This window comes from Asterias rubens, chromosome 5 (genome assembly GCF_902459465.1).
Source record: "Asterias rubens chromosome 5, eAstRub1.3, whole genome shotgun sequence".
Taxonomy (NCBI): Eukaryota; Metazoa; Echinodermata; class Asteroidea; order Forcipulatida; family Asteriidae; genus Asterias; species Asterias rubens.
In genome coordinates, this window is record NC_047066.1 from 2,094,137 (window position 1) to 2,117,474 (window position 23,338).

At 38.4% G+C, this 23,338-nt stretch overlaps 1 protein-coding gene across 6 annotated transcripts in view; it reads right to left on the minus strand.

Annotated features, from left to right (window-relative positions):
* Nucleotides 1-886: 886 nt before the first annotated feature.
* The window catches only part of LOC117290945 (protein phosphatase Slingshot homolog 1-like), a 55,647-nt gene continuing 33,195 nt past the window's right edge, over nt 887-23,338 (minus strand). For 4 of the 6 annotated variants that reach the window (XM_033772518.1, XM_033772519.1, XM_033772521.1 and 1 more), the window contains 12 exons: nt 22,828-23,009; nt 21,317-21,382; nt 20,242-20,439; nt 19,319-19,424; nt 17,788-17,916; nt 16,954-17,000; nt 14,750-14,896; nt 13,271-13,331; nt 12,441-12,580; nt 9,843-11,737; nt 8,523-8,678; nt 4,040-5,644 (listed from right to left, as the gene is read on the minus strand). In XM_033772518.1, the coding sequence (XP_033628409.1) occupies nt 4,986-5,644; nt 8,523-8,678; nt 9,843-11,737; nt 12,441-12,580; nt 13,271-13,331; nt 14,750-14,896; nt 16,954-17,000; nt 17,788-17,916; nt 19,319-19,424; nt 20,242-20,439; nt 21,317-21,382; nt 22,828-23,009 (3,786 nt within the window). In that variant the 3' untranslated portion in view covers nt 4,040-4,985. Of the gene's footprint in view, nt 953-4,039; nt 5,645-8,522; nt 8,679-9,842; nt 11,738-12,440; nt 12,581-13,270; nt 13,332-14,749; nt 14,897-16,953; nt 17,001-17,787; nt 17,917-19,318; nt 19,425-20,241; nt 20,440-21,316; nt 21,383-22,827; nt 23,010-23,338 lie in introns of those variants that run through there. The other 2 variants (XM_033772522.1, XM_033772523.1) reach the window with 2 other exon arrangements.

A 23,338-nucleotide genomic window follows, 5' to 3' on the forward strand; every position in this document is an offset into this window, starting at 1 on the left:
ATAGTTGCTTCAGATGTGTCAGATGTTTAACTTAAGGCTTCAGCAGAAGTCTTTTAGTATTCCAGTGAGAAATTACCTCATAATCAAAAACTTTGCTACTTCAGAGGGAGCCCTTCCTCACAATGTTTTATACTATCAACAGCTCTCCATTGCTCGCTACCAAGAAAGTTTTTATGCTAACAACTATTTTGAGTAATTACCAATAATGTCCAGTGCCTTTAAGGCAGACAAGTGGAAACGCACTTTTGGCTTCTTATGTTTACATCCGGGGTTGGCACAAGTGCCTCTTCTTAAAAAGGCAACTTTTTGGTTGGTTCAAGGTCACTATTTGATGGAATTTATTCAAGTATTTATTACAATCAGGAATATATAAATTCCTGCCTCAAGCCCTCCTGAGTTATTTTCATGTTTAATCATATTTGTCTCGTAGCCCCTAACCTAGAGTGGCTTTTAGCCTTGTTTGGGGCGGTGAACTTGCATTAAAATAAAAACAATTTAAACAACTTAACAGGATCATGTGAAGATTCCTATTAATTATCAAATATTTCTCATTGAACAATCGGCAGTCAGACTTGCACACTGGTTTATCATTCACTACAAAAAAAATGCCCAGTTTAAATTATTGCATAAATCTCCACACCCCAATTAAAGACCAAAAACAAACAAGCAAAACAGACCAACATCAAAACATAAGAAATAATTACACAAGTGAAAATGAGTTGTCGGGCATACTAAATTCACATTCAAAGTAACTCTGGAACTTTTAAAGTCCCGACAGACTTAAAAAGGCAAAATTTGTTCCGTTTAAGGCGCAAATTTGCTGTTGCTGATTCCCACCATCTTGATGTCACTTCGGTGAATCTTTGCGCAAATCTGTTTTTTTTTTACGCAATCAATAGCTCCAAGTACGTAGTCACATGAAACATGAGCTGGGTTCACTGCAGTCAGTCATCTGAAATTTTATAAGAGAGAGTTGAAATTTTGCTGCGTGGTGTCACTTCACAACCGAAGCAAAAGAGCACTCACTTTTTACATGGAGTACTCTGTCATCCAAAAATGTAATTATGCTATCAGGACAAAATTTACATGTTCATTGCTTCAAAGTTCTCACTTTGTATCCATAAATCTTCACAACTTTATTTTGTCTCATTTTATACGTATTCTGTTTCATGCTCTGGGAGTTCAGAAAAAATACATTTTTAATATTTCTCCACATTTGAACTAATATACATATTTAACATAAATATTTAATGCCTTGGTTAGCTATAGGACATCCTTTTGTTATTCAAATATATACGGTGTACAATGTACTATATTACAAAACAATTCTTCCCTTGAAGTGTTAGTATGAGTTGTGGCTACTTCGGAAGCCTAGAGCCAGGCATGCAACTTGTCAACAAAAAGAGGAAAGTGCCAGGCTAAGCATAGTCTTGGTCCCAAGACTATGTTGTTTGCAAACAACCAACGTACAAATCTATGTACACGGCAACTGTACAAGCTTGTAAAGAACAAACATAGAAGGCGCTGTGACTAGTGTTATTTTCTGCACCAACATCTAGAGTGTGTTTTGGCGACCCTAACCAAAGCCCAACCAACTCAAAAGTCGGTTACCAGTTGGTCTGAAAAGCATCGTCACCGCTGTCAACCGAACACGTGAAAACGCTCAACCGATAACCAATGTTTCTGGTTGGGGTCGCCAAAACGCACTCTTAGTGGGATCCGGGGAACAGAATTACAAAGCGCCCTCTATGTTTATTCATTACAAATATACAGTGTGCGGTGTAACTTAAATGTTGATTGTGTGTGTGCGCAAACACCATGGTTTTGGAACCAAGACTAGTCACAGCAAGACTTTGCACTGTGTTTGTCAATTTCCAACACCACAGCTGATGAAAGAACAAAGGAAAAACCATCAAAATCTGGGGTGCGTGTTTGCCGTCGTTACCAATAACTGTTTCGGTTGAACTTGCAATTGGTGGATCACTAGCCATTGACCGAAACAGTTACTAGTTACGACCGGGAAAACGCATCCTAGCAGGATCAGCTGAGAAGTTGCATGCCTGTAGAAAGAGTTGTGGATAGTGCTTAACTAATACAAATAAATAATAGATAATAGATCTGCTCAAATAATAACTTAGTATTGTACATTAGAAGAGTTCAGAACGTTAGTTGCAGGTAAATTTATACAAAAGAAGTTCTTGGTGGCAAACGTATCATTTTGCAAGGAACAAACACAGTTAACTGGACCATGCAAACTGAATGACCCATTCAAAAATAAAAGCGATGTCATATTGTTGTTAACAATTCAAGTTTTATAAAAATCACAATTTTCAAAACGAATGCATGACTTTCAAAAGCTCATAAAAGTGATACATGCACCAGAGTGTAACCCTTTGTCTATTAGTGGAAACAGAAACCAGTTTTCTTAAGATTTGGTGACAGCAGCCTAAGATTTTGGAAGACAAATTTGACAGTGAATATTATACACCACCAAATTCTTTGTTTCATAGAACTGCTTAAAAGACACTGGACACTATTGGTAATTGTCAAAGACCAGTCCTCTCACTTGGTGTATCTCAACACATGCATGAAATAACTAAACCTATGAACATTTGAGCTCAATTGGTCATCAAAGTTGCGAGATAACTATGAAAGAAAAAACACCCTTGTCACACGAAGTTGTGTGCTTTCAGATGCTTCATTACGAGACCTAAAAATCTAATTCTGAGGTCTCGAAATCAAATTCGTGGAAAATTATTGCTTTAAACTACGTCATTCAGAGGGAGCCGTTTCTCACAATGTTTTATACTATCAATAGCTCCCCATTACTCGTTACCAAGTAAGGTTTTATGCTAATAATTATTTTGAGTAATTACCAATATGGTCCACTGCCTTTAAAGGAAGGGGGAATACCTTTGATAATTACTCCAAAAAACATTGATATAAAAAATTATTGGGTAAGAAGAACTGCAGTTGTTTATAATGTATAACATATCGTTATGGTTTTAGTGTAAGAGCTTCTAAAAAAGATTCCAATCTAAGAAACAGTTCTGCATAAAGCGTTTCTGAGATTGTGTATTTCAATTATGGATTATTCTTCCTGCGTGGACAGATTTTCGGCGATATCTCAAATACGCTACCCCTTTTGAAATGAAATTTTCACAGGTTGGAAACATAAGAAAAGAACCACTTGCTTGGCTTTTTGGTAGGAATCTTTTTTTCTGGCAAGCAAAAACTGCTTAATGTTTGTTAATCAGACTATGGAAAGATTTGTTTATTTTCAGGGAACTTTCTGCAGACTCAGGGAGAGTTTGCAGCTTTGCAGTTGTTAGAATAAAAGAAAATGTGAAGAAGAATACCGACATTTGTCACTTTCACAGATTGTGTTTATCATTGACCATTTTATGAAGTGAATGCCACAAATGTATTCAAATAAATTCCCAATGGTCATACACATGTAACATGTTTAATATAACAACAATTATTCAACAGATGAAACAGCGTTTTGTACTGTTATATTTTGCATAAATCACACAGACACTATGAAGTAAAAACAATTTTGTGCAAATTGTTTGCTTTACTTTGACGTTTTGTTTTTTATTTATGTTCATGTTTCTTAATTGTGAAGTTTTGCGATTTTATTTTTGAATTCAACAAAAGGAGTTGTAAAATTCCACCGGAAAATGAAATAAACAAAAACAAAAAACAAAAGCAAAATAAAACGGGAAAAAACACATAAAACCAGCTTTGAGAGAATAACAACCAAATATGCCAAAATAAAAGTTATTTTAAGCAGCTAGGTTTAAGAATTTGTCCAAACTTATTTTGAGGTGGATTCCCTAAGAGGGTAGTGGGGAGTATACTTCAAAGACCAACGATGCACATTTCTTGATCTCCACTACACTGATACTAGTTATTATCTGAAACCAGCCGTCGATTTCACAAAACTCTTCCTACATGTACATGTAACTTAAGATTAATCTTAGGACTTAGGACGAGTCCCATCCCTGCACTGTAGCATGCAGACCTTAAGATTAATCTTAAGTTAGGAAGAGTTACTCATCCTAACTCGAGATAAAACGAGTCCTAACTCTTTGTGAAATCGACGGCAGCTCTTACAAGAACAACCTTGGCAATCCTTCTTTGACTTTGCAAGCCTGGAATTTCATCTTTGAGAGGCACGGTTGTTATCAATTTGCAAGGACACTTCCATTGGAAAATTTTCAAGTCTATAAGAATTTTTTGAAGGGGGCACCAAGGCCAAGACCAGAGGCAACAGAGGCCTTGTCGGCCATGGTCTCTGTTTAAATCCAGCCCTGACATGGTGCTTTTAGAAGTCCACAACACACTTATAAAAATAGTGACCGTGTACACTCCAGGGCATTTGCTGGCAGGCAAGATACTACACCAGACAAATGAATTTTGTTTTACATGTTGCATATTAGTTATATTAAAATTGTAACAACAGCTGAAGCTGTTTTGAGATGTGCCGAGTCTTCTTGTGATATTTCAGTTTCTTTGTGTGTGTAAATTGTGCCTGGAGGACGTCCCTAGACTTTGTGATTTGTTATTAGCATGTGATAATGTCACAGAGGTCACATGATCTACTGAATAACCTCATCATGCTAGGTAATAAGTTCCCAAGTACATTATGTTATGACGTGAGATTCACTTCATTGTAAGACATTGTGTAGGGTTATATCTAAGGGTTAAAAGGCCATATCCAAATTGGAGGTAACAGCTATAATAATAATAATAATAATAATAATAAGACTTGTAATGCGCACGTATCCACCCTGCTGGGTGAGCTATGGCTACGACTGTTGCTAAAGGTGTTGCCAAGTGTATTCGATACTTCAACACATGATGACAAGGAAGTCTAGCCGTAGCTGTAGCCGCAAATTCAGACATGGCCCAAGACTTATTTTGTAAGATTTTACAGCTTTGACATGCTAAAAAAATAAAAATTAATATAGACTGCGCTGTTACATGGTGCTATCAAAAGGATGCTTGCTGGATGCTGGGCTAAGTTTAGATAGAGGGTGCGATTTGCCATGCTGCTTTTTCGTTCCTCCAAACGGGGAACTTAAAGTGGTTACCATTGGTAAAGCTCCAATGCTGTCCTGAGCACCCCGCTCATTTTCATCGGTACCCTTCGCAGGGCTGTTTTGTTCTGTCTTGTCACTGGCCGTAACTTTTTTATCAGTGCCCTTTGCACTTTGTTCAAGACTGATACCCTGTTCAGTATTCACTGGTTCCTTGGGCTGATCAGAGAGATTGCGTATCTCAACCGACGACGGTTTCTCTAGGAAGAACTCCAACGGCACTGCATCCACATGGGGAGTAAAAAACTTAGCATGAGCGCTTTTACGTTTCTCCTCGACAGTCAGAACTTTTTCGCTCAGTTGAGTTGAGTTATCGGGCGATGAGTTAAGGGACTGAGTTCCTGAGTCTGAGCGTGGACGGTTACCCCTGATGCTGACGGGTCGGCTGAAATCTCTCCGTCGTAGCACGACAGGGGATCCCCTCTCATTGGAAATACGCGCAATGGATGCCGTTCGCCTGAGGTTGGTGAATCCAAGTTTCTCAATTCGCTCACGGAGACCTTCCACCTCTTTGATCTTTTGTTTTTCCATAGCTTCACCTGAAAATGATTAAGATAAGAGATGCTGGTGTGAGTACACTATTTCACTCGGGTGCCATTTTCAAACCTCAGCTTGTCAAGATTGCACAGAAATTTACCCCAAGCTGTACAAAACCAATCAAGTCCTTGAGTAGGACTTGAAACTTTGCATGGTGGAGTATAACTAAGAGAGGTTTGCGGTAACACCATGTGAATACCTCTTTAAAGCAGTGCTGGTTCCGAAAAGAACCAGTGTTTAATGACAAACCAATAATATAATATCATAACAGCATTTACTCAAAAGAGATTTATTCACATGGTGTTACCGCAAACCTCTCTTAGTTAATCAAGTCCTCTTTGCAACATGTGGTACTGACAAATAGCAGAAATTTGAATTGTTGACAAACTATCAACATGGCACTGTTCTAACTTTTCCTACCCCTACAATCTCAAAACTTCAAAATGTTCAATTATTACATTAAATTATAACATCAATTCTATTTGTTACTCTATTGCTAATCCTTTGCTAATGATTATGCGAAGGCATTTGCTTTGTACAGATACAAGATTATTAAAGAGAGAGAGAGAGGTGCTGATGGGTGCATCCAACTACATAAAGACAACATCAATGCGCTAAGCCTCATTTAGATTTTGGAGGCCCTCAATTTGTTAGTTAATGTTAGATTTTAGGGTTAATACTTTTAGGGATTGTTTAAAGAAGGTCCAGTAGGGTTACCGGTTCATTGAATATACATGTATACAACAACAACCACTCTTATTGTGCATAGTCACAACAAAACTGAAGCTGCACTGTTTAGTTTTTATTTCAACACGCTGTGAGACTTTTAAATTTTCTTTGCATTTAGTATTAGTTGCTAAAAAACTTCTTTAATACGAGGTGCACCCAGAGGAAAGAATTTGCAACGATAAGTGCTGTGCTGATGATGATGAAGTGCAGGGAACACTCGACTTGAGTTACTTATTCAATAGTTGAGTAATGGTTGTTTTGAGCTCACGAGTCTTCTAAAGTTGACTCAAGTTATTGACCCAACTAGTGAGTCTGTACATAATTATATCCGCTATAACTTGTGGGTTGACGTGACTTAAACAAAAGTTTGTGTTTAAATTTAGCTCTTTTTTTGTGTGTTCAGCAAACATGAATTTAAAGCAGCTGTGCAAAATTGTGCAGTGTCCATTTACACAAAAAGCTGAAATGTTAGAGAAATGCAGAAATGAACTAAAGTTGCTATGGCAAAAATAGTCGGGTTATACGCCACTCTAAGTTTAATTGTTGTTATCTATACAAAAACTGATATGACTGGGGAAGTCTAAATCAGTTTGGGTATAACAAAGACAAAATTACAAAGACAATTTTATAAGAATGGGATTTAAACTGCCACCTCTGGATTTGTTTAAATAAACTGAACTATTTATATTTAACTCATTGAAGGCTGTCTATTATATATACTTTGTCAAAAAGGTCAAAAATTAAAATTTGTAAGAAAAACATTAATGTGATTTGAATCTGAACGCTCAGTTAATATAATGCAAGTTCCAAAGGAACCAATCATCCTGAGCAACATGTGAAATATTTCTGTTAATGTGAAACTGGTGCCCATTCTTAAATGGTTCCATAAAAGTGAAATTTGTGCTCAATCTTTTGTCTCTTACCATATTTCTTTGTTTAACACAAAAAAGAGTGTTCTTGTGCTTTCCAGGGCATTTCCTGGCAGGCAAAAACTACACTGTTGATATAGAAAATTGTACGTTGTGTACAGTAAACTTTAAACGTTGTTGTCATGAAGTTTTGAGATATGCCCACTTTCTTTATCCGCTAAAACCTTTACAAAATGTAAGGTTTTAAGATAATTTTACGATAACGTTCTTATTAAATTTGGGGTTGAACAAAGACCAAATTGACTAGAGTAGAATTTGAACCCGTGTCCTCCGGATTAACATGCCAGTATTCTACTTACTGAGCCATCTGGCTCTAATGGAGGCAGTTTCTCTAAGTTTGTCCATATCTTTGTTCAGGGTGCCAGTCAAAAGCCATTCAACATGTAACTGCCGTACAGCCAGGGATCACACCCAAATTATAATACAGCCTTGGAAGCGACAGGAGGGGATCACCTTAAGGGGATGCGATTTTTTGTTTTCATTTTTTGTTTTTATTAGCTGTTCCGACCTAACGTCTGAACAGGTATTGTTTACGCGAGATTTTTTTTCTTATTCTTTGTTTCCGCCTAAAACCCATAGCAATTGCACACGTTTTTTTCTTTAAACCTAATCTCCTAGACCATAACTTCAAAACAGTGAAATCATATACCAAATTGAAGCTTAGAACATAAGCTTTACTCTAAATGTAAACAAAATTAAAAATCTTAATTAATTAGCCACGTAATCTTCATTTTAATATAAGTGGATGCAGTCGCTTCCATGTTATTGTTAAATATTCTCTTTGGTAAATGCCATACAGTATGTACCTTTTATGAGTTGTGACTTCTTGAGATGAGTCTACGCATTTGAATATAACTGGATGCAGTCGCTTCCACGTTATTGTTAAACATTCTCTATGGTAAATGCAATACAGTATGTACCTATCATGTGTTGTGACTTCTTGAGAGGAGTCTACTCATTCTGTTTTCCTACCATCGTTCAGGACATATTACTTTCTAACCGGCTTCCGGGCCCATTAGTTTACGCTTGTACAAAGTACGAAGGTTTGATGTTTTCGTTCAAATGAACGTGCGTAATTAAATAAGGGTTTTCGACGACGACGACACACCATCGTGTCCAAAGATGTACACTAAACTAATGTTAGGTTTAACAGGTAAGGAGTCCCTGAAAAAAGCATTGGCGTATAACCCATGAGTGCAGCATGATAGATTCATCTACTCACTACTGAGATCTAAAGCTTCTTGCTCTACATGAACGGCTTCCTCTACAACGCCTTCAGCTGTCTCTAAAGACAGACCTGTGCCTGACACTGGATTCTGGGCAGGAATATCCTTCATTAGAATGCCTTCTTCGGAGTAGGAGTCCGCATCGATGGGATCTGTGGAAGAGTCGATCAAGATGGGTTTGATTAAAGACACTGGACACTAATGGAAATTGTCAAAAAACAATCTTCTCACTTGGTGTATCTCAACATATGTATAAAATAACAATACTGTGAAAATTTGAGCTCCATTGGTCGTCGAAGTTGCGAGATAATAATGAAAGAAAAAACACCCTTGTCACACGAAGTTGTGTGCGTTTAGATTCTAAATCCGATTCTAAATCTGAGGTCTCGAAATCAAATTCGTGGAAAATAACTTCTTTCTCGAAAACTATGTCACTTCAGGTGGAGCTGTTTCTCACAATGTTTTATACTATCAACCTCTCCCCATTACTCGACACTAATTAAGGCTTTATGCTAATAATTATTTTGAGTAATTACCAATATTGTCCACTGCCTCAATTGCTCTTACCGATACCAACATTCATCATTTTTTTTTTTTTTTTTTTTTTTTTTTTCTTGAACAATTAAAAACGAAGATCCTCTGGGACCAATTGATAAGGGTTAATATAGTCTGCTCTGCTTAAAGGCAGTGTATTTGGTAAATGTAAAAAACCAGTATTCAAACAGATGCATAAATTAACCACCCTGTGAAAAATTTGGTCATCAAAGCTGCAAGAAAACAAATGAAAAAACCCAAAACATGATGCATAGAGTTGTGTGCTTTCAGATGCCTGAAAACGGCTTCATGCCTGAAACCCTTCTCAGATCCAAATGTTTTGGTGAAAAATTACCTCTTTCTCTAAAACTACACTACTTCAAAGGGGTCGTTTCTTGCAATGATTTATAATATCAACAGCTCTACAAAGTGAGTTTTTATGGTCATTAACTTGTGGAGTAATCACCAAAAGTATACCGAGCCTTTAATGTTTGCTTATACTGAAAAGAAAAAACAAAATAAAGTCGACTACAAATAAATGTTTGTGCTGTAAAGTCGGTCAAGTCATGCCGACACCAACGACCCGACATATCATATAGATGGATTGCACATGACGTCATTGACCACCATTGTTGATGAAACAAACCTGTGTGAAAGGCTATCATTGGCTGAGAGTTGTATGCAGCATGTAAACTTTTACATTGCTAATCGCAAATATAGCGGTTGTTAACGTTATGTGCAATCCATCTATTGTCATTTTCTTTAAAATCGACTATTCCTACCTGAATCATCATTTGCAACAGATAAATCCTCAAACTGCTGGGTGTGTCTTTTCACATCTCCCACCTTCCAGGTGCTTCCCTCTTCAGGATAAGCAGAATCAACGACCTCTGAGTCTCCAACCATCTCTTCTGTCTTCATCCTCTCCTCACTCCCCTCCGCATCCTTGTCAACATCTTCCTCACTTTGCTCCACTCTGATGTGTTTATTCTGTCTGGGGTCATCCTCAAATTTCCTCTTGATATTTTTACCACTGCTTTCTCGAATGATGACGACCATTTCTTTTTCGTCAGGGAGAGTGTCTTCCTGCGGAATTTTTCGAATCTCAGCTTCTTTCTTTTGATCAGATTCCTCAAGTTGCTCTTGAGTTGAGAGTTGCTCGAATCCATCTGCTTGTCTCTTAACGATGCCTGGTTCTAAAGGAATATCTTCCCCGAAGAAAGTTCTAAGGAAGGGTTCCTTTCGTGGGCTTTCATCGCTGTCATCGGACAATGATTGAGCTTGAGATGCACCATCGACAACTTTTGAAGAAGGAGAACACAGACCCAACTCTTCTTTGGTTTCTAAGACCATTGAGTGCCTGGAAGAAACTGGGGAAGACTTCTGCAGCTGGAATTTGGTTTGCTGATCTGGAGGCGGGCTTGAACATTCAAAGTTCCAGCTTCTCCTCTTGTCTGCTAACGGTGACTGCTTCTCGCCCATGTCTTCCAGATCTTTTGTTGGACTTTTCTGGGAGAGGAGTTGTTCTGTGATCTTCTTGATCCTTCCTATTTCAAGAGCTTGAAGAGTTGGACTGGCGGCGGGCATTTCTTGTAGAAGGCAGGAAGCGGAAGGAAGTGGTATTTTGATTGTTGCTGTGTTGGGTTTCAAGAGGTCTTGAGATTCGGCAAGTTTTGGCTGATCGATAAGTACAAGCTCACTCCTCTCACTGGTAGTACTTTCTTTGGTGGATTGCGTAATGGTATCTGGGGAAACCTTTCCTGATCTTGTCAACGGAGGGCTCCCTTTCTCAGCAGCTTTAGCTTTGAGTCTGTCCTCAATGTCCTGTTTTTGTTTCTGAACAGTCCCTGAACTAACCGGTACTTCTTCTTCCATAATCGCACTCTCTGCAGTACTGGTGCATTCCTCAACTTCCGCTTCAGGGGCTACTTGTTGATTCTCAAATGAGTTGACTCTGAGCTTGACCGTACCTTCCACTGGAGGGATATCATTGATTAACTGGGGCTCTATCGTAGCACTGTTGTTGTTTGTATTCAGACCTGATTCAGAGTTTGTGCTACTCTCACAAGGTGCTGAGGACTCCTTACTGTTTACATTGTCTCCCTCGATCGGGGTACTTGTCATTTCAGGTATACCCTCTTTGAAACCACTTGGTGATTCTCCAACAAGCAGCGTGGCACCTCCTATCTCTAGCTCCGGTGGTACCAAACTGGGTTGAGTGACGCTCAGACTCTCCGAAAGCCTGGAAGGCTCACTTAGGTTCGCCTGAGTGAAGAGTTGCTGATCAGAAGGCAAGCTCTGTGTTGGGCTTGATGGACTGAGTATTTCAGGTACGACAATCTGAATCTCTTTGCAGTCATCAGCATCTGAACTATCCATCCTCATAAAATCAATTTCGATGTGGGTGCTTGGCTTATCATGAGGGAAGTAAGCGTCTGCGACAGAGTCCTTGGGGGACCAGGAGCGCCTTCTTGCAGGGCCAAGATGCAGCCCAAGACCTGGCGATAGTACAGGTGCTTCTTGGGTGTGGCCTTGCTGGACTGATGCTGTGATGTTAGGAAGGTCACACAAGTCTTCTTTGCTGGAAGCTGATTCGATGGTCTCTTGGCTGCACTCTGTTGAACTGCTGAGGGCGCTTTCTGATTTGCTTCGCCAAAGCTTGTTGTGTCTCTGCCGACTGTAAGTGATAACAAACAGAATTGCTTTGTTAGAGATTTTCAAAAATAGATATACCTCTCAAACTTTCAAGTGAAAACTTAAGTCATTTCTGTCATTGAAAAATTATTGTAATAAATAGGTTTACATTACCAAAGCCATGAATACCGACAAATAGACCCTTACTATGCTCTTGTTAAACTGGGCTTAACTGGAACCAGTTAAAAACCAGTTAATAAACTAGGTAAACACAATGAAAGTTAGGTGGTTTATTATGGAATTTTGACAAAAACAGTTGGTCATTCAACATAGTTAACCTAGTTGTACACAGTTCAAGCTAATTGTTTTTTTTTAAATGGAATTTGGACACTATCCAGTTAAACCAGTTGACCCAGTTAACTGGGTTCAACTTAGAATTGGTGCAAGATGTCCTTGGCATTTTTTTCTTTGCTACCTAGCGACTATTGAACATCAATGCACATACAGTGTACAGCGCACTGCAGCGGTTCACCGTTAGCGGGCGCGGCTCACGGCGCTACAATCCATCACAAAAGAAGAAGTGGCCATGAACATGGATTCAATAATGTGTATAGTGCGCCCTCTATTGGTGAAGCAGGACAGAGCCGAATCTATGACCAATTGGTCAGGAAAAAGAAAAACGCTAAGAAAACCAAGACTAGGTTCAACTGGAATTTTGACTTGGGTTATTTGACAGAATTGATTACCTTGCGTCAAGCATGCCTTCGTAGACTTGAAGCTGTTTGATGAAGCCCTCATTCGGATTGACACATCTCCGTTTGCTTCGGACATAGTTTCTAGCCTTCTCTAAGGGCCAGTTGTATTCTTTCATTGCGTAAGCAATCACCTGAAACAAGAAGGAAATCCAGAATGGAGATAAGTCCCAAACACCTAATATAAGATTACCCTAGAGTTATATATTCCAAAGAGCTTCTGGGAACAGCCGTCGATTTCACCAAACTCTTCCTAACTTAGGATTAATCTCAGGACTCATGACAAGTTAAATTCCCTATCCATAGTCGTTAGGACGCATTGAACCCATCCTAAGTTAGGTCCTAGCTCGAGATAGGATTAATCCTAGCGTTTCGTGAAATCGACTGCAGTATCCTCAGTGCTAGATAAGTAGATTCAACGAATGACTTATTAAATTTGAAAAAAATACAGCAGTTTTGAGTATCAGGTAGAGTTTAAAAAGTCTAAATTCAGATAAAAGTCGGAAATATCCAAAGAGTTATGTAATAGAACCATGCGATAAGGCCAGACAGGAAGCATATTTCGTCATTGAGAAAATGGTGTAACAAAGGTCACACACCAGTTCAGACAACCAACATTTTGTCGGGAAGTTTGTATGTACTTTAGCCACAGGGATTCGCAACCATGGTGGGCAATGGCGGTTATGTGTAAATAATGAGAGTGCTCTCTCTTGTTAGTTCTATTATAAATGTAACTCTATGGCAATACATTATCCCAGTAAAGTAGACATAACAATGGATTAACAGACATGAATAAAAAAAAAAAACAAGAAAAAAAAACTCACCGTAGCTGCTGATCTACTTATTCCCATCTTGCAATGAACTAAGGCCTTGGAACCAGTCTCTCTGATGAGAGATAGAATGGAGAGAAATAAATACCAGTTCAGCATTGGGCATTGTTTATGTATGGGGCAAACCTTTACCCTTAGAATGGAGAGAAATAAATACCATTTCAGCATTGGGCATTGTTTATGTATGGGGCAAACCCAATATAATGAATAGAAATAAATACCAGTTCAGCATTGGGCATTGTTTATGTATGGGGAAAACCCAATATAATGAATAAATATAAATACCAGTTCAGCATTGGGCATTGTTTATGTATGGGAAAAACCCAATATAATGAATAGAAATAAATACCAGTTCAGCATTGGGCATTGTTTATGTATGGGGCAAACCTTTACCCTTAGATTGAATAGAAATAAATACCAGTTCGGCATTGGGCATTGTTTATGTATGGGGCAAACATTTACCCTTAGATTGAATAGAAATAAATACCAGTTCAGCATTGGGCATTGTTTATGTATGGGGCAAACCTTTACCCTTAGATTGAATAGAAGTAAATACCAGTTCGGCATTGGGCATTGTTTATGTATGGGGCAAACCTTTACCCTTAGATTGAATAGAAATAAATACCAGTTCAGCATTGGGCATTGTTTATGTATGGGGCAAACCTTTACCCTTAGATTGAATAGAAATAAATACCAGTTCAGCATTGGGCATTGTTTATGTATGGGGCAAACCTTTACCCTTAGATTGAATAGAAATAAATACCAGTTCAGCATTGGGCATTGTGCATGTAATGGGCAAACCATTTATAAACCTGTTGAAGGGAAATTCCATGGGTTAGCAGGGAATTTTTGGCCTGTGGGCATGCATACTCCATGTTACTAGTATTCTTTGCTAACACGGCTAGCGCAGAAATTTGGCGCTTACACAGTAAGCAGATAATGGTGATCTAAGAGGAATTTGGGGGTAAGCAGAGCCATGAAACTAGGCCAGGTGAATTGGGTCAATACAGAGACATAAAGAAAAGTTGTAGTTAAGGCAGTGGACACTATTGGTAATTACTCAAAATAATTATTAGCATAAAACCTTACTTGGTAACAAGTAATGGGGAGTGGTTGGTAGTACAAAACATTGTGAGAAACAACTACCTCTGAAGTGGAGTAGTTTTCGAGAAAGAAGTATTTTTCCACAAATTTGATTTTGAGACCTCATGTTTAGAATTTGAGGTCCTGAAATCAAGCATCTGAAAGCACACAACTTCATATGACAAGGGCGTTTTTTTCTTTCGTAGTTATCTCGCAACTCCAACAACCAATCAAGCTCAAATTTTCACAGTTTTGTTATTTTATGCACATGTTGAGATACAGCAAGTGAAAAGACTGGTCTTTGACACTTACAAATAGTGTCCAGTGTCTTTAAGACTTGGACATGTCTTTCTGCAATTCTTAGATTAATTGCCCACAAGAATTACTTACTTTGCCTTGGAGAGGAATTTATAAGTTTCATCCCAGTATTTCAGCAACTCCGAGCTTTCAATGTCATACAAGCGAACATTGTGATAAACGAAGCGATTGGGGTAGAAGTTATCAATCTCCATGGTGATATTCAAGATGTATCCAACGCTAAAGAAAGTAAAATGAGCGTTAACACAAAATAAGTTATGCAAGTAGAAAGGAAACAGTGTCCATATCAAGATAAATTTTGTGTATCATGTACAAAAATTTGGTTAGCCAGATATTCTTGAGATTTGTTTAAAAAACATGTAGGCCTAGAACTAAAATAGCCAAATCCAACTGGACACTTCCAGACTCTAGGTGGCAGCAGACATACACATAATTTGTCTTTTGTGTACAGACAACCTGCAGCTCTGAACAATGCAAGCAGAAATTTCCAGGAACAATAGTTTTACTTAAAAATTCTGCTGCAACCAGGCCTTCTTAAAGTCTCCAATTCAAATACGGAAATAATTGGTTCTACCACTCAGTCTCCCATTCTAAATACTTAAATAACGTAAGCATTACATCTGTCATTTAAGTGTGAAAAAAAAGAGTCTAATTCTTAAAATTTAATTCAGGCTGAACAAAGAAAATTTGACTAGAGTGGGACTTGAACCTGGTACCTCCTGATTAGCATGTCAGTGCTCAACCAAGTGTTGGCAGTCTCCTGTTTTCAGAGCGTCGGCACGTTAATCCGGAAGTCGCAGGTTCAAGTCAGGCTCTGGAAAATGTTTTCTTTGTTCGACCGCAAATTATTCAAAATTTACCAAGTCAATTTCCCTTGTGGTTTTAATTCTTAAAATATTATTCACTCATTCATTCTCTCATTCATTCAAAATAATAGTAATCAGCCTAAAGTTGATGAATAAAACAATTCAATTCAATAAAATAAAACGATTCAATTCAATTCTATTCAATTACATGTAGGTTGGACTTCAGGAAAAATTACAATGTAAACAATCAACTTATAAGAAAAAGCTCAGATTTAAGAAGACATGGAAAGGAAAATGGGAATAAAATAGAAATAGCAATTGGCATGAGGAATAGTACAAACGAGAATACAATTTCAGCAGAATTGAAACAAATCAAAAGTATAAGAAAACAAGTTAAAATGGTATGCATTATAAAAGTCATTTAACAAACAATCTGAATAAAAAACAACAGGAGAGGCAAGTTATGTTTAAATAAACATCAAAACACAAAGAGCCACTTTAAGTTTTCCATGAATCACATGAAATAAGAGGGGAACACAAATGGGTAAAAATGTACATTGCAGCACGGAAGAAAGATATTAAGAATGAAAAACAATTGAGTGGTCAATCCTCTTGGTAAGTTAATGGTCAAGGATGCACAGATCTGCTGTACACTGAACCATTCGCTACTCCCCGTGTGGCAGGAGATTCAGTCCACCCGGAGATTCGGTCCATCTATACGGCACAAACTTCTTCTGATAGCGCCCTCTATTGAATCCTCCTCCTCCAGCCCAGAATTTCTAGGGGACAGATTTTCTCTTATGACACCGACTCCAAAGTTGACATATAATAATATTTCATCATTCAAAAGCATTTCTTATGGTAAAAACATTTAACTCTGAGCAGAAGAACGTCAAAGTCCAATAGACCGATCCATTAAAGCTCTGCCCCATTGCGTATTGACCAATCACAACGCAATGAAGGTCCGACACTAAGGTCTGACATGCGTGCGCGTATCCCTTGGCGCGCGAGGCAGAGTTGTGCAGAAAGGCATAGGAGAGCCCCACGTGTTCTTGCTCACACGTGCGTCGTGGGCGGAGCCTACTGGATCAGTCTATTGGTACACAATTCTTGCATAAATCATCAAAGACAATTTCAAAGCAATTCCTATGGGCTTCTGGAATGAGTAAATTAAGTTGGGATGGCTTAAGCCTGGTTAATACCTCCTGTGAATGCTTTGTACAAAGCAAATTTCCTTATTTCACATTTGGAAAGGAAGCGCGTATCGATTTATGCGTCACAAAAGTTCGCTTCGCATTCGCATTCACAGGAAGAACTGGTCTTTACAGTGGAATTAAATCCCACTTACGAAGATTCAAAATGCAAAACAAATATCTTCATTTCGGCTGAGTATTCGAAAGCCTTTTGAGATGCAGTTGTAGAGTAATTTGACAATAAAGTCAATAGAAACGAAAGGATTTAAACCATTACCCATTTGCCTCCAGCTCAGCGAGATGAGATGCATTCCACTCTGAACCCTGTGAACACAAAGACAATACTGCAAATTACACATGGAGACATGCGATACTGAGTCTTCTGTTGTAGACCGTATTGAATATGGCGTCATCATTTAAAGGCAGTGGACACAGTTGGTAATTGTCAAAGACTAGCCTTCACAGTTGAGGTATCTAAACATATGCAAAAAATAAAAAACCTGTGAAAAGTTGAGCTCAATCGGTCATCGAACTTGCGAGATAATAATGAAAGAAAAAACACCCTTGTAACACGAAGTTGTGAGCGTTTAGATGGTTGATTTCGAGACCTCAAGTTCTAAACCTCAGGTCTCGAAATCAAATTCGTGGAAAATTACTTCTTTCTCGAAAACTATGGCACTTCAGAGGGAGCCGTTTCTCACAATGATTTATACCATCAATCTCTCCCCATTACTTGTCACCAAGAAAGGTTTTATGCTAATAAATATTTTGAGTAATTACCAATAGTGTCCACTGCCTTTAAAAACCTACCCTACAACATGGCGTCTGTGAGCGTGTGCATGTGCGTACGTGTGCCATAGAAATCAAACCGGGAACGCTACACGCTGCTTTGATGTCAGCGTTTAGACACGCACATGGTCTGCCCTACAATATTGCAACTTTCATATCAACAAATACGGTCTATTCACAAACAACAAGCTGATTTTTCTTCCTACAGTTAAGACGATTCAAATCCAAAAGCTATGTCATGTTTTCTGTTTGTGACCATTCCCTGCCAAGTACTTCTCAGCAAATAAATTTATCAAGCAAAGCAGCTTCCTGAGTAACTCACCAGATAGAGATGATCAAAGATGAGGGAAGCCGAGTCTAGTTGCCTGAGGTAGATGATTAGCTGCTCATCAATGTAATGTCTGTATGCCTTAAGATTCTTACCAATCTCCTCTTCTAGTTTTAATCGCACCTAGAGAAGATGGAAAAGGAAAGAGACTTTAGTTTCAGAGAGGAAAAGGGTGAAAAAGTGAGTCTTAAGCCGCCTCAGGTCGACCTATGATTTTCTTGCGCCCCAACAAACCGTCCACAATGCATTGAGACAAAATATGCTCAGGTCACGCCTGCGATTGCTTCCCGTCGGGATCACTTCGTACAAGTTGATATTGTTCTACGCTTGCGACTTCATCTTTTCGAGCGGCGACTGTTTGAGATTGTCTTAAAATCATCGCAGTTACAATCAGGTCGTAAATAATCGCCGACTGAAAAGTTCCCGATGGTCTTAGCTCAGGCGCAGTGTGATCCTGAAAAGTCAGTTGCCAAAAAGTCAGTTTGTTGATGCAAGGTTGACCTGAGGCCGGCTTTAGCTGGGTCTATTCTGTGAGGTTTTAGATTCCAAAAGCCTTTTTGCCTTCATGTTACCTCAATCCTCCAAAATCTTCTACTCTTATGTCACTTCACACCCGATTGTTTGGACTTGATTAAAGCCCAGTTCATACTTCCTGCGTATGCGAATGCGATACAAATTTTTGACAAAATCGCAACGAATAATTCCGCATCGGTTGAGATGTGCTCGACTCCTGCGAAACTTTCGCAAGGAAAACAGTGCTGTGAGGTCAAAATTGGCTTTGCATTTGCAAGAAGTATGAGCCAGGCTTAGGATTGAAATGCTTGACCTGATGATGAGTTTGGTCAAAGGTTTCTAGAGTACCAGGGCTGAACCAGGGCCAAATTTCATAGAGCTGCTAAGCACAAAAATTTGCTTAGCATGACAATTTTTGGATAAGCAAACAACATAACTAGTAACAAGGAAAATGCAACAAATGTAAATTTGGTTGGTAATCCTGTTTTTATCAAGGAAGAAATTTCATGCTAAGCAAATTTTCGTGCTTAGCAGCTCTATGAAATTGGGCCCTGGGGGTTTTGGGGAACAAATTTTCCATCAGGAAACAATTTTGTGAATCTCTTAAATCCTAATATTTTGGAAGTGTACAGAAAATACATTTTTATCATCATTCCTTCATCAGAGTTGTATATGACTCAACACTGACTTTTTGAGACTGCTGCATAAAAACAAAGCAGTTTTATATAATAATAGTTATGGTTTTGAACAAAAGATTGTCTATTTATTAGTCAATATATTTGTTCTGGGGTGCCATTACTTGATAATAAAAACATGGAACAATTTGAGTAGTTCTGGGACCGGTTCAAATAAAGTAAATTCAAATCAATGAAATACACTAGCCATCTTTAATTGAGTTGTAACAAATCTAACACCACCTGCCGTTTGGATAAAATGGACTCATTTGAGATTGGCTTAGAGTGGTTAGCCATTTCTTAAACAGATTCAGATAATTTATTTCATCTGCACCAACCTGTAGGCAGGTGATGTTGTCCAGATCTTGTGACGCTAAGACGTCTTTAATTTTCAAATAGATGAGCTGCTCGGTCAATTCTCGATCACTCGGACAATAATGGCCACTGAAAAAGAAGATGAAACATTTCAGGTAAATTGTCACTCCATTGTGTATAGGGTCATGTTCTCTCATACTGGTAATCCGCTGACCAAATACCAGTGAAAGATTGAGTCATAGATTTTTTGTTATCATCGTAATGCTGATTTGTAGGCAAAAATTATAAATTTCACCCGTAGGTCGCGTGGTAGTGCACATAAAAGAACCCAGAACAATTATCGAGGAAGGGGTTAACACGAGTGTTTTTGGTTAACTTAGCAAGCACTCCTGCTTACAGGTTTCCCCATGCTTCCAAGCTAAAATAAGTAATTTCACTTATGAGGCATGGTTTCATTAACACAAATACTACTTATAATGATAATAATAACTATCAGACAATATTACACACTGCTCTCCCGTAAAAGACACAAATTAATATTTGTTGTATTATTATTATTATTTTTTTTACCCATACACCGATGTGTGTTAGCACTGTATACTCAGTACTTTCCCGAGTCCTGTGAAAAAAATATCACAGGCATGTAACTCGGGAAAGTACTGAGTATACAGTGTTAACACACATCGGTGTATGGGTACAAAAATAATAATAATAATATTCTTTATCCCCGATGCAAATTAATCTCTTATAATATGTTTTGGTTTTACCATTGCACTGATGTTTGTAAGCACTGTATACATGTACTTTCCTAAGTTCTGTGAACAAAATTCACAGTGAACCACTCGTTTAAGATTTGATGCCATGACCTTCTTCATCCCCGATGCAAATTTAACATCTATTAGAGATAAAACATTATTTAAAAAATTATATCAAATTCTGAACTTACTCTCCGGCAAACAGAGGGGCAAAGTCGTGGGGCTGGGTAACCTCTAATTCAGGCATGAGTTGCCACTCTTTGATGCGTAGCGTGTCTGTATGTACTCTAGATTCATAGTAACCAATCCAGGTCAAATGAAGGCCTCCTGCAAAGTAGTTATACTTCTGAGCTGTTGAGACTCCAGAGTGAACAGCTTGCATAGCGGACCTATAAGAAACAGGACAAAATACAAACAAGGGTGAGAGTCATTGCTGACAAATAGGTCTGAAACTAGGGGTAGGGGTACGTTTCGTAAGGGGTGTCGTGGCCGAGTGGTTTAGAGCATCGGATTTAAGTTCTAGTGGTTAGGTCATCGGAGTGTGGGTTCAGGTCTCGGTCGTGACACTTGTTTCCTTGAGCAAGGTGCTTAACTATAATTGCTTCTCTCCACCCAGCGTTATAAATGGGTACCTGTGAGGGTACAGATAGATATTGTGCTTGAAAAAATCTTTGGAGCGCCACGGCAGCCCTAGGCTGTATACTCCCCAGGGAGCTGAGAAAGATTACGGGAATGTTATTGCCTAAATGACCAAAAGCAAATTGACACCTTAATATTGTAAAATGCGATATAAGGACCAGTTATTATAGGTTTTCTCGGTCAAATTCGGCAAATGAGCAGTCAGTTTCATTTTCATGCGTTCGGATTAAAGCTGTTTTACCTTTCCAGTTGTTACGGCGTTTCAAATTCAGAATTCGGTCATTCAATTTCGTTTTGAGTCGAGCCAAATTCATTTAGCACTCAGTTCAATTTAGTGTATCAACATTCTTTTACGCGACACACACGCATCAAGAAGCGTCTGTGAATTTGAATGCTGCTTTGATGAATTGCTAAATTGAATGATTATTTTGTGAAATCGAATGACGCAACATTACATTTGACTAATCATAAAACGAAATCGAATGACCCTTTTCAGTAGCATTTGATTTCGCGCGAAATAGAATATTCTGGTGGTTAAAATGGCTGCTCATTTTCCGAAATTGACCGAGAAAACCTATATTATTATTATTATTATTATTGGATTGTACAAATGGCTAGTTGTCTTACCATAGAGCTTGTACGGAAACTGGCTTGAATGTATGGGTGTGATTCTTGGAACAAACACTGAAACCTCTGTAAAAAGAAAGAAAAATATAATGCAAGAAAACATTAGAAAACTGCTAGACTTGGTATCACTTCAGTGCCCTTTATCTTTTCTGATTATTCAGTATCGAATCCATCACATAAAGTGCATGTGGATTTTTTTGTCAAAGGTCTCAGGAAAGTACTGAGTATACCATGGAGGGAAGGCTTAACACACATCAAATATCAGTAAACATAAACAATTTTCTTTATCCCTGAGTCAAATATACTAAAAGTGTTTGAATACCCTCTGCTAAAATATCACAGGCCTGACACTTCAAGGAGGCAATGGAGGCGATTACCTCAGTTGCTCTTGCCATTGCCTTGGTGCCCTTGAAATGCTCCAGTAGAAATTTACAATGTCCTCATAGGGTGCCCTTTGCCAAAGAGAAAATGCCTTGGTGCCCTTGCCCTTTCAAAAACGAAGCATACAGGCCTGACTGGACTCAAATTGGGCCAGTAGGGCAGTCTAGGTGTAAAGACATCTACTCTAGAATGGCAAAGTTCTTGGGGTTGAATCCCACTCGATTTATATACCGGTGGATTTTTTTTTTCACATGACTCAGAACAAAACAGTTTTGCTAACCAGAATAAGGTTACCATCCAAAACACCACATACACATGTTCAGTCTTTGACTGGTTTCCTGCATAATTTGGCTCAGCAAAAGCGTTTTTTAACAACATTTCGAGAAGACAGCTCTACTACAAGCTAGAATCAGAGTTGCTATTTTAAAAGTCCACCAGTTTCTTTCAGAACAATACTTAAAGACACTGGACACTATTGGTAATTGTCAAAGACTAGTCTTCACATGTATGTATCTCAACATATGCATCAAATAACAAACCTGTGAAAATTTGAGCTCAATCGGTCGACAAAGTTGCGAGATGTTAATGGAAAAAAAAACCACCTTTTTTGCCCCATGGTCTCACAAAGTTTTGTGCTTTCAGATGCTTGACTTCGAGACCTCAAATTCTAAATCTGAGGTCTCGAAATCAAATTCGAGGAAACTTACTTCTTTCTCGAAAACTACGTCACTTCAGAGGGAGCTGTCTCTCACAATGTTGTATACTATCAACCTCTCCCCATTACTCGTAACCAAGAAAGGTTTCATAATAATAATTATTTTTTGAGTAATTACCAATAGTGTCCACTGCCTTTAAAAATGATAAAACTGTACATAAATGGAGTAATTAAGGAGGTTTAGATGCACCTTACGTGAGCAAAAATTGTGTTGTTTCTAGGTGACGTCACCACTTTGGGCTTATTTCATGCTCACGTATGACGTCTGCCATCTGTACCTGAGGTGAAAAATGGTCAGTTCTCGTATGCTAAAAACGTGAGATTTTAATAACACAATTTTCTGACGTTCTTGTTCACGTACTTTCTCCCGTAACGTGCATCTGAACCTCCCTATTATTATCTTAATGGTACTCACCCATCTCCATCTAGCTGGATACCCGTCTCACAGTAGATTGGCAGAACCAGGCCAATGGAGGCGCTGTTTGATATAATATCCACACCAATGATAATAGTTTCTTCCGTATCTTGAACCCCATTGCAGGACACTAGTATGATGTAGCGGACGTGTTCATCATGCATGCTCTCTAGTCGTACAGCCTGACATCAAAAATAAAAAATTAAAACGTTATTATTATTAAATTATTTACGTGAAAATGTGCAAAGGAAAGATTTGGATTTTGGTAATATGTAAGGGCAGGGTGTACTTTTGGTAATTACTCAACAATTTAATAATGACCATAACAACTTAATTGGTTAAGAGCACTGAAGAGCTGTTGCTATTATAAAATGTTGTTAGAACCGACTCCCTTTAATGTAGTGCATATATAGAGAAATAGGTATTTTTTCATTCTCAGGAATCTCAAAGCACACAATTCTATGCAACAAGAATGTTTTTTCTTTCATGATTTCCTTTGATGACCAATTGA